This window comes from Aricia agestis, chromosome 12 (genome assembly GCF_905147365.1).
Source record: "Aricia agestis chromosome 12, ilAriAges1.1, whole genome shotgun sequence".
Taxonomy (NCBI): domain Eukaryota; kingdom Metazoa; phylum Arthropoda; class Insecta; order Lepidoptera; family Lycaenidae; genus Aricia; species Aricia agestis.
The window spans coordinates 5896795-5909160 of NC_056417.1; the positions used below are offsets into that span (position 1 = coordinate 5896795).

At 36.4% G+C, this 12366-nt stretch overlaps 1 protein-coding gene across 5 annotated transcripts in view; it reads left to right on the forward strand.

Moving 5' to 3' along the window:
- Positions 1 to 12366, forward strand: part of LOC121732652 (cytohesin-1) — an 83953-nt gene that overhangs the window by 35510 nt on the left and 36077 nt on the right. For all 5 annotated transcript variants that reach the window (XM_042122609.1, XM_042122607.1, XM_042122606.1 and 2 more), the window contains one exon: positions 12115 to 12247. In XM_042122609.1, the coding sequence (XP_041978543.1) occupies positions 12115 to 12247 (133 nt within the window). The remainder of the gene's footprint in view (positions 1 to 12114; positions 12248 to 12366) is intronic.

A 12366-nucleotide genomic window follows, 5' to 3' on the forward strand; every position in this document is an offset into this window, starting at 1 on the left:
CTATGATGGTTTCAAAGTAATTAGGATCAAGGATTATCCAATGCTCCATTTGATACTGGTGTAGTAGGACGGATAATTTACCTTATCCCGACTTAGACTACTAAAATTGTAAGGATTCGCACCGAACGGAAACCTGTAGAATTTGCTTAATGCTGTTAATCCTGATTATACACTTCATTTGCCCTGTACCTTGCCTTCATTACAAATAGCTGGAGGATAGCTGTTTTAAGAAGGGGAAAACTATGTTACACCTTACAGAGACAAAAGTTGTGAGTGTGGAGGATGAGTGTTGCAAACGTTTCTCAACGATTTTCACTTGTTTCTAACTTATTTTCTTCCATTGTTTTAATTGCCATAAAAGTAGCGAACGAAGAATCCGGACAAAAAGCGAACTGGGTTCTGATATGAGAAGTTTCATACCAACACTCATTGTTGTCATAGTTCACATCTGACGCCTGCAGTCTTGCGTGTTCACCTTTCACGGTGCAGTTGCATAATGTTCGGGGCCGATTGTTCTTGGCACGGTTTATTGAGATAGATGCTCCTTTGAATTGACGGCAAATTTCGTTTATTTTCTAGTTAACGCTTGACGTCAACAGTTAAAGATGGCTTCGATGCGACCGAAGAATCTCCTTGCGCCATCAATTTCAAAGTGGAATTCGCAAGACAATACATCAGAATTGGCTGCGCCTAATATTAGATTTGGCAGTCCACCGGTCCGAAACCAAATGGCTGCCATTTTAAATATCACTGGGGCACTTGAAAATGTTTTAACAACGAAATGTGTACCGGCAAAAGGCAGTTAGCGTTCGGGGATTCGATGAAATATATTGATGACCGTTTCAATGAATGTAAACTCCATCGAACGCGTCATTTGCTGATGTCATCTCATAAATACAACGCGGATCGTAAACATATCAATAAAACTAGTTCCTGAACGTAACCATAAGTAAATTAGAAGAATTGTTGTAACGACAGTCTAGAAAAATAACTGTTCGAGAACTAGAATCTCCTCTTCTCATTTTTTTTTTCTGTTATATAGTTTGTAAATAAGCATGGATTTGAATAATTAGAGAATTGAATAATTAGAGATTTATACTAATTTTAAATAGGTGCATATTATATTTATAAAAAGCTTTTGATTCACAGTGACTATGATTTTAGTCGCTGCTAACTTTTTTGCGTGTATGTAAAAATTAAAAGCGTAATTTCAGGTCAGGTTAATAAGTTAGGATGCATCATGCATGGTTAGGCAGTTTATACTCAGAATAAGTTATATCAATATTCAGTAATTAAGTAGTACTCCTACCAATTCGTAACATCCGGAGGATGGAAAACTTGAGGCGTTTGTACAGAACGAGCTGCATAAGGACATGGTTTCGCTCATTTAAATGTTATGAAGGAGGAACATTATACTGAGGATGCGAAATATTATGCAAACGCATCCGCCTCGTAGGACGATACTTGTTTGTTTTGTATCAAAAAATGACTCCAGTGAGTCAGACGTCAGTGTAATGAGCCTAATGGAACACATAACTTGTTTATTTTGGTGCATGAGGGGTTAACTTGTAACGTGATAGGTGAAATGTGGGCTCCGGGGAGTTCACAAATTGAAGTCGTTTATCAGATGCCGCTGTATTTGGGACTCTATTTTTAAAGGTAATGGACTTTTCATATTCCTAAGATTTCCTGTTCATGGTACATGTAAAGTGGTAGGACATAATAGTCATAAAAGAGAGCCTAACTTTATTAAACAGGCGCTGATTTTGGCATTTATATGTAGAGTAAATACAGTTAATTGGTTTATATTTTGAACAATCACAATAGAAATTTCGCAAGTATCCGGCAGCGAAATTGTAACTAAACGCAGCAGCAGGGAAAGTGAATTAATGGGGGAAAGTTTAAAGGATTCGCAACTCGTCTCACTTTCTGACGCGCGTATTGATTTTATTAGCGTCCTGAGAGTTTCCTGTACGTAGCGAAATTGTAGCGCAATTGTTCGCGTACAAAAGAAACATGTTTTTTTTTATGAAATAAGGGGGCTAACGAGCAAACGGGTCACCTGATGGAAAGCAACTTCCGTCGTCCATGGACACTCGCAGCATCAGAAGAGCTGCAGGTGTGTTGCCGGCCTTTTAAGAGGGAATAGGGTAATAGGGGAGGGTAGGGAAAGGAAGGGAAGGGAATAGGGGAGGGTAGGGAAGGGAATAGGGTAGGGGATTGGGCCTCCGGTAAACTCACTCACTCGGCGCTGTTTCACGCCGGTTTTCTGTGAGAACGTGGTATTTCTCCGGTCGAGCCGGCCACCAACCAGCTTCGCTTGATGAATGTCACCAAATCAGTTCTGCTGCTGATAATTCGAGCATCTCGTGGAAATATGTGTAGAAGTCCTAAAGGGGGTGACCAAATGAGGTGGCATGCTTGATTAGGCCAAAGCAAAACTTTGATAGCGCGATTGTGACTTAGCTCACTTAGCCTAGTTTACAGAATGTGGACGGTTCAAGAACACCGTACTAGCCCGTGAAGTGTCCTTAATTAAATAACAACGTAATGCAGTTGACCAATGCTCCACGTAGACCTAATGGCGGCAGATCTTTGCAACGTGAATTACATGATTGCCGTTTGCGACATCGCGTTTGATGTGGATTTATATTGGTGTTTAGTTTGATTTATGACGTATTGCGTATCGTGATGCGCATTGTCCGTGTTATTACAAATATCCTAGAAAGATGTTGGGGCTGAATCCGTGAACCTTGAAATGCGGTCCTTATTAATGAAACGGTTGCTTTTGATTGTCTGCGAAACTCTGAGGCGTTTGCTATGTGGTTGCAGTAGTTTAGAGATGAGCTTTCTGTATTAAAAAAATTATTTTATTTTCCAATTCGGTAAGGTCATAATACAATTATTAAGATAATGTTTCTTCTTAATTTTTAGCCCGGCCGCACATTATCCGAATTTCTGATCAGAAAAATTCGGACGCCGCGCCCTGCTCATACATTTTGACACATCAGAATTCTAATAGTATGCGGGGTCTACAACAAAATGTATGAACAGAGTGCGTTCCGGCGGGCGACCGAATATTTCTGATCAGAAATTTCGGATAATGTGCGGCCGGGCTAATACTGACCAGTGACCACTGCTGATATATTTACTTCTGCGTACTCGAGTAGGTTTTATTAATGTACCTAATCAATCATTCATACGACATTGTAGATAAGACACATAATTATTACGAAATGTTTTAATTGAACTTATAATTACAGTAAATCAACGAGTAAACTTTTACTCGATGTCCTATATGAATATTATTGATAATAATTATGTAATTTTTTCTGTGTAATGTTGGAATATACATAAATCAAGCATTCCGATGTCATTCTCAAGAGTCAAGCCTGTAACAAATTTTCAAGTTATAAAGAATAACAGAATTAACCCATTATACGCCTATATATTATGCCATAATCCATATGCTTCATGTACATATATTATGCCTAATCCTATTTTAATTACTCATAATAATAAGTTACTATAATTTATCTAATGATAATAAAAGCTAAACCCACTGGGGTTTAGCTATTATAACCACACTAACGATTTACGACAACAATTTGCATGACCATAACGACCTGTAATATTTTATAACCATAATCGCCGGATATTAGTTCACTGAATTTGTAACGCTCAAATTTAGGAAAGTGTGACCGCGGTTGCGTAATTATAAGTCAATTGATCGCAGTGTCTCGGCGGCGTGTGCCAAAAACAATAGCTGTTTACATAACAGAAAAAAAACAAACAAAACAAGCCTCCTAATACTATTGACGCGATCGAGTAAGTCCTAAGACTCGAGTAAAACCTACACTAGCGCACGACCGTACGATAGCTCAATTCGTAACTAACGAAGAAGTTTGCACTCTAACTTAACTCAGTTACGAATTCGATTCAAGTTTATTCGGGAGACAAAATTGAAATCATCAAAATTCGTAAATTGAAATCAAAATTTGCTTCAAAAGTAAATCCAGGGTAATATGATGCATTAGATCACAGTTGACAAAAATTATCGTCTTCCTTGTTATCAACTGTATACAAGATAATTAAGACTTAAGAGATCGCATTAAGTAGGATGGAAATGATGATAAGTGTTATCTATACCATAGAAGATAGTTTACAGTTTATTCAAAAGTTATAAAGTACAACAATGAAATAGCAAGTATCAGAAGGAAGTTTAAACACAATTTTATAACTGTAAACTAGCCTCTACATTCGCCGTCTAGCGTCTAGACCAGGGGTTCCCAATCTTTTTCAGTCTTCGGCGCAGTTACACGTCACAATATTTTGTCACGGCGCGGCGGCGCCCTACTCTAATTAGCTATTACAAAAATATGTAACATAAATAAACACTATTAATGATGAGAGCTAGATTAGGTTAGGGTTAGGCTTTACATACTATTATTATTATTATTTTATTTTGTGGTTTTGGGTAATGATGGACGATCGACTCACGGCGCGCGGCGCCCCCCTTGGCTTTCTACGGCGCACACTTTGGGAACCTCTGGTCTAGACAACAGTCTGATTGGGGGGAATGTCTGCAAAATAATTCTCAACTACATCTAAATGTATGCATATTGCCGGCTTTTACTAGCACTTATCTATTTAATATTTTATCTGAAAAATCTCCAAATTAATGCCTTTATTCGACTCGACTCTCGAAAGTACGAATGAAAGGCAATAAAGTATATTTATCGCAGCTTCAGAGATGGAGTGCCTTTTTGGCTCGTTTTGTTTATGCTACCAGGAAAATGTAGTAACATTAATTATATTGTGTTGTAGATACGAAAAATGAAAGCAGAGTGTATTAGGCAATATGTGAAATGTTGTTTTGGAGGATGTGGAGCTATAAAAGATTAAATAAACAACAGAATTACATTACATCTTAGAAGTCCTTTGTTTTATAAAAATGTTTCTGTTTATATTTTAAGGGAAAAAAGTGGTGATCCTTTTCACAGTATAAACTGAAGAACCATGCCAATAAACCCCTAAGCCAAGGAATTTCTAAGGTAGTATTTAGGAGACTTTAATTCTCAAGTCGTTCCCTAATACCGCTTTTAGAAACCCTCAGCTTAGAAGTCCGTTGAAAAAGGGGATATTCGCAAGCTCACGATTAACTTTAGCAAAGTAAAGCAGATAAATTTTATGTTTTGGCTAAAGGAAAACTTGAATATATTGGATAAACTTATATAATTTCAACATTTTCTTGTTTTTAATCGGTACCAAATATAAATTATCGCGCACTTTCGTGGATTCGTCTTGTCCTTCTTTAGATGTGAAGTTATTAAAAAATATTTTGCTTTTATCTTTCCTTCAAATTCACCCTTTACTAATAACTAATAACTGATAATGTTATAGTTTCAAAACATATCTCTTTAGCTTCTAGAAGCAATTGTCGGTAGTTTAAGATTATTTACAGTCCATCCGATGGTTTCGTATTCAATGCGTATCACATTCTCGTCATATCGAATTACTTTATCGGCGTGAACAATGCTACGTTCACTTTTATTGGTGAAAGGGTCAGTAAAAAGTGGTAAGGATTTCACGGTTTTCTGGAGAAAGTTACGAAATTTGGATTTTTTTGGATAGGATCCAAGGATGTTTGGTATCGCTGTCCGAAGTAGTTTTATCAGACTCCGATGGAAATTCAAAGTGTAGAAAACAATTAAGATTTACGGCTAGTATTTTATGCATAGTAATCTGAGGCCACATGCCTCTTTGCAAGAGATCTATTTTTGCGTAAATTAAACGTTTTTAAGTTATTGTATTCGTTATGGTTTTCACTAATACGCGGAGGATTGTTGCTGTGTTTTTTGCTGACACAATTTTGTTGCAATTTTGCTGAATTTATACATTATGCAAAATATTACCACACCACATTTTACGAAATTATTACGTGGCATACTAGGTAGGTACTGGGAGTTTTACCAATTTCCAAACCTGTCGTATGACGTATCTGCTCTTGTTCTTCTTTCCAGCTTCTAAATATTCATAATATTTGGCACGTTTTTGTAGTTTTAGATGTAAATTTTAATAATTTATGTACGGTAAAACTTACCTGCATTATTTATCTATTTTCTTGCTCCTCGTATACTCGTTCCTTTTTCCAAAACAATTTTTCAACCGGTCTCTTCAACGAAGCTGATTTCTAAGTGACATTTCTTGGTAAAGAAATTTCTGCAGGCACCTGCGGTACTCGACAAAAAACTAGTCTAAACGAGCCGTTATAAACCTAGTGCTCACGTATAGGCACTAGGCGTTTGTCGTTTACATTGCGACTCGTGTGGCTTTCCGTGTAAAAAGAGTATCTTCGTGGTGTTGAATTAATAAAATATGATATTGACTCACAGATACTCATAGTTTTATGGGAACGAAGTCCTGCCTGCCTAGCATACGCCGACGAGATATCTCACTCTCGAAATAATTAAAAACTACTCGTCTCATAATGTTAAAATCTCGACATTATTTCGACAAAACTCTATAAATATGTGTTATTTCGATGATAGAGAGAGATTCTACGCGAGAAAAAATGTTTGTCATGCTAAGGTCAATAGAGATGAAGAGACAAACCATCAAACATCGAGAAAACATAGAGTGAGATATCTCGTTGGCGTATGCTAGGCAGGCTGAATATTGATGCTTTAGGCTCCACGCGAACAGGCTACTTACTGGTGACTGCGACCAGTTTGCGTATTGCCTTTAAAACTCATCGATTTTTTAGCATATTTGGTAGCGCGAAACCCAAGGCTACTTGGCTTTGGAAGAATATTTAAGACGATGGCCTTTGGTCGCGGTTTTCAATAGCCCGTTTGCTTCCAACCTTAAAATGCAAGGAATGCTAGACTATATTTAACGCACTAAATACAATGAGTGGCGACAGCATAGTTTACACAAGGACGTAGTACTGTTTAACATTCACTTCTTCGCAGCAGGTTATTCTCTCGAGTCTTGCTTGTGCATTTCCTTCAAAGCGAAGGTGGCTGTGATCTAGACTAGGCCTTGACTCTTAGTATTTATTTTCACGCCTAGAAAGTTGTCCTATTGTTGTCCCAGTAAATGAGTTGTTCTTGCAACAAAGAGTACCTACTGTTATATATTATACTTATTTTAATATCACTTTCGTAATGTTGGCACATTGCGAAGCACGTTGCTTTTGAAGGTGCTCAAATGTCACGTACTGCTGGATTCTGTACCTAAGCAATAAAATATATTATGTCTCCATCGAACGTCTCCCCATAAAGCCGTATGACGTTATTAAACAGGACAATGGCTAGGTATGGCTGTGACGTATTGTCAAAGTAACAGGGAAGGAGTGGACCGAAACTGGAACACGACCGTAAATGACAGAATAGGGAATTATAAAATGGCTGCCCAACTTTGTATGCAAATTCGTGTGGCTGGTAATCGATGACCAAAGTTGTAGAAGGCTTAACATAGCTTTAGTAGAAAAGCGAAAGAATGTGTAAGATTCCCTTTGTCAACCTTTCACATTGTCTTTTCTACCGTAAAAAAAATATTTTTTAATCTACTTTACCACTTACTTACCTTTGATTTGACCTTGTTATTCACTTCAGTAACCAAAATATAATGTTGGTTAGCAACTAGGAAGCCAAAACTTCGAATTTCTTTAGAATAACAATCATAGATGTTCACTAAGTTCACTATACTCATTCTAAAGCATATTCGTAAAGAACAAAGGCTGATTAAAATATTTAGCATTCAGCCGTACTAATTGTCGTCTGTCTTTGTTTTTCACAATAGTCTAGACAGGGAAGGTGTATTCCCCGGGGAGCATGGGTTGCCGACCGCAAACGATGTTAGAAGCTCGCAGACCGTATCGATAGCATGGTATTGTGTACCTAACTTACTACTATTATATCTACCTAAAGGCCTATACCACAGAATATATATTAGTAGTACCACTACCAACTCACTTTGATTAGTGCGAGTGCAGGTGATTAGTGATTAGGAGAAAGCATTTGCACTAGTCCACACTTTACTTTCTTCTAATCTTTAATCACCTGCACTTATCACTAATCAAAGTGAATACAGGTCTTAACTACCAGTACTAAGTACTATTCTACTGTTTTATGCAACATTATGCAATGATCCTTGTTCGATGATCGATCCAGTCCATTTCTCAAATCAACGTGTGTGAGGACACTTTCTATTTTTTCATAGGAATTGGACAGTATAAAAATGGTAGAAAAATCAATACATTTAAAATATACATACACAAATTTGTCATAATTAGTGATTAACTTAAATAATCATTAACCTTAACCTGCTAATTTGTCCCTCTATCGAATAGAGCCTATGAGTTGGTTGAGTCACTCTACAATTTAATAATAATATAATAATAATATCTATGGACGCTTCACACCACGTCAGTCTGGCCCCGTGCTAAGTACCTAAAGGACTTGTGTTACAGGTACCAGACAACGGAAATATATTTAATACTTTTATGTACTATACATATATTTAAGATTTTTATTATATCATACACATATTTAATACACATCCAGACCCGGGAACATTGAAAACTTTTTGTTCCGTCGGCGGGATTCGAACCCGCGACCCCCGGCTTGAGCTACCAACGCGCTCACCACTGAGCCACAGAGGTCGTCAAAATTTACATTACTCATTGTGAGTTTACAATGCCACTATGACGATTAGTGCATTCTACAGGATCTGGCTGTCTCCAGGAGACAGACAGACAGACACACTTATTATTATAATAAAAGTATGGATTTTGTTTATAATTTTCAATTAAAATTATATTAATAAGTATTTATTTTCAACGTAATAAGGTAAATCGCTTTTCAATCAGCGGTTCTCGGCTGAACGCATCGTGTATTTAAATACTATGAATATTATTGTGGGTTAATGAATCGCTCGTGCAGTTTATGTACCACATTATTAGTGCGTGAGAATCACTTCCTATATTATGTTAAAGGTGGCTTTCCGATCTGTACTGCCAGCGACTGCGACCAACAAAAAGCAAATAAAATGCCACTTTATGACAGACTTCCATTTTGCTCTACGCCACTACAAAACGGCATGTGTCGCGAGGCCAATGTCAGTAGAAATGAAACCTTATAGCCTAGGTCATAAGGTGTAATTTTATTAGAATTTTTGTCGGTCGCGGTTGCTGCCGGAGGATTGGTAAGTCACCTTTATGATCAAATTACTTCGATGCCTTCAATAGATTGTTGGCAATTTGCTGTTGCAACGCATCCGCCTGTTATTTGATCGTAGATAAATAGAGACCGTCCCAGTAGTGCCTGAGATGCCTTCTTTTGATCTAAGTTTAAAGAACAAACACAAACAGCTTAAAAATACGCAGTTTTTCATTGATAAGACCTAAACTGTACTCGGCGAAACCTGGCGGTAGCGGTCATTGACTCCCTGTCAAAAACATTACAACATACAACTATAATGTAATAGGATCGTTTATTATACAAAAAAAAAACAATCTTCAAATCAAAAAAAAAGGAATCTTCCGGAAGACTAAAATTTTCGTTTTAAATTCAAATTAATTTTTAAAAGAAATTACATATAAAAATATATAATTGATACTTTCAACTGATACATTTGACTTTTGAGATTTTAAATTATGTATAGAAATCACTTCCAATACTGGATATTTTTTAAAATCAATCATTATCTCATCTTAGTTGGGAAGGGGACAGGTATATTTGATGGTTTTAAATACTTTAAAACCTTCTTAAGTTTTTTATTTAGTAAAGTAACAACAAGACGACAATTTATACATGTATTTAAACATATAATTTTTTCACTTAAATTAATATATTCTGTCAAAAATTATTTATCTCAACAAAATAAATTAACAAAGTCGACGGACAAGGCAAAATCAGGGGGTACACATTTTTTTGAAAATGCCCTTTTTTTTTTAAACGAGCTTTGGCCCACCACACATTCCCACCACTGTATCTCCTGTGTCGCCAGGATCGACATTTGAAAATGCCCTTATATAGAAAATTACAAGTCAATGACCGCTACCGCCATGTTTCGCCGAGTACCGTATAGCCGTATAGATCGCTATACTCCCAAGTCCCATGGAATCAAAATGTCATGGAGATCCTTGCAGTCGTTGTGAAGGAACGAAATAGAAATTATACAAGATTTCGTCATGGAAGGTATAAGATAAGAATTTCCTTTAAATTAATAGAATTAACCAATCTTATATTTAAACATTTTGTTAGGCAACTCTTTGGAGTTTCCAAACTTACCCCTTACTAATAAACGTTGTATAAGCTTTGAATAGTTATACAGTGTTTTGTTCCTGTCACACAAGTGACATTTTTAATTGGGTTGAAGAAGACAAAACACTGTATAACTATTCAAAGCTTAAACAGCGTTTATTAGTAAGGGGGGAAATGTTTAAATATTATGACTCCACCACAATAGACATAACGACCAGTAGTTCGACTGCAAAGGAACGGACAGGTTTCAATATCTGTCAAATTCGTCGCGTTTCACTAGGATTATGAACGGAATGTGCCTCGCGCTGGCTGATATAATTTATTTTTAAATATTAAAAATAAAGATTTCAAATTTGGATTCTGACAATTTTAATCGCATGTGATTAAAACACAAACAACAATATGACCAAAGAGGAACACGTCCAATGAATATGTCATAGTTTTAAATTCGTAGGTAACAAGTTAACAACCCTAGCGACGATTTTTGTTATAATAAGTCAAATTTAAAAATTTCAACATCAGTTCTAAGTCGGCATACTCTATAATTCTGTGTACTCTGACTCCACTCCACTTTTTAGTTGTCTTATGCTCTGAAGGCCTAAAAGCCTTATAGAAATACTACAACGAAAAGTATGCCGCGGGCGTAAGTTTGAAGAATGCCTCTGCATGATTATTATTAGTCCGAGCACTGCTTGCTGTTATTTTCAGCTAGACTAACTTTGCTTGTGAATTCGCTTTGTGATATTTTTCTATTGTAATGTGGGCTACAGAAAAAAAATATTGCACTGCGCACCGCTCCGAAGTATTATCTCCTAACAAAAGACATTGGTTTGCTTTTGATTTTTAGAGTATCTAGTATAGAATGTATTGTGTCCGATACAAGTGATTTCGTACCTGTTGAACTTTTGATGGAGTCCTTTAAATTATTGTTAAGAGAAGAGACTGCACTCGATAGGCTTATATTCAAATACTCTTTCGTTTTGTCTTCCAGTTGCTTATTTAATTCCTATTTCCTACAGTTTCAAGAGCATACAGTTTAAATATAAGCAGTAGATCATAATGTATAGTCTGAAGGTCCTTAGTTAATTTTACTCTAGCATGATTCTTGGTTTGTTTTATAGCTAAGTTAGCGCTTCGTAGAGTAATTGTCACGAACATTCATACCTCCTTGAGTAAACTTTATTTGTAAGTGTTTATTCAACATTTTTTAGTATTAAAACTATCACCAAATTGAGTATTACTCACTAGACGCTTAAAATAAACACCTGCTTACTATTTCGTGTTAACTAGGGTTGTTTATCAAAACGTAGAAAACCGATCTCCCCTAACTGGTGACTAAATTGGTGCTATGTACGACATGAAAGGGATTTTTGTATGAACACGTGTTGACGGTAATTAGTCATCCGTAATTATTAACCCTAGCTTACATGTACTGTTAAAGTTTAAATTTTGGCTCTATTTTTAGTTTTTTTCCCCTCGCTAGTTTGTAGGCAGGTAACAATTTAGGTAGATAATATATTTAAATTAATCTCGCCAAAAAATAAATAAGTATGTTATTTTGTTCTGTTGTGACAGAATGGTGCTTAAGGAATGGGGATAATGTTATTGTTTAGTACTTGTAATAATTTTATTTTGGCTTTGATGAATCTATTCTACTGGCGTGTGAGTTAGTATGCAATGAAGCGACATATTTTTACGTATCATGGTTTTGTCTGCAAAACATTTAACATTCACTCGATTTTCAATGGCACCATGATGTCGTATAACAATTGAAAATCTATTGTGTCTGCGATACCCACGATGGACGTGCTACACTACTACAGTATTTCTCTTGTTGTTACAGCAACTCAAAGATGAGCTCGGTGAGGTGGTCGCGGAGTTGGAGGCGCTGGACGGCCAGGAGGAGTGCAAACAGAACAGCAAGGCCAAACAGATGAGCATAGGCAGGAAGAAGTTCAACATGGACCCTAAGAAAGGTAGGAGATTTGGTCCATTAAAGGACTGTCTGCACTGCGAATTTAATTAGTGCAGTTTTTTTTTGCACTTCTGTAACACATTGAATCTCATTCTTATGATTTCACATTGAATCTCTTTC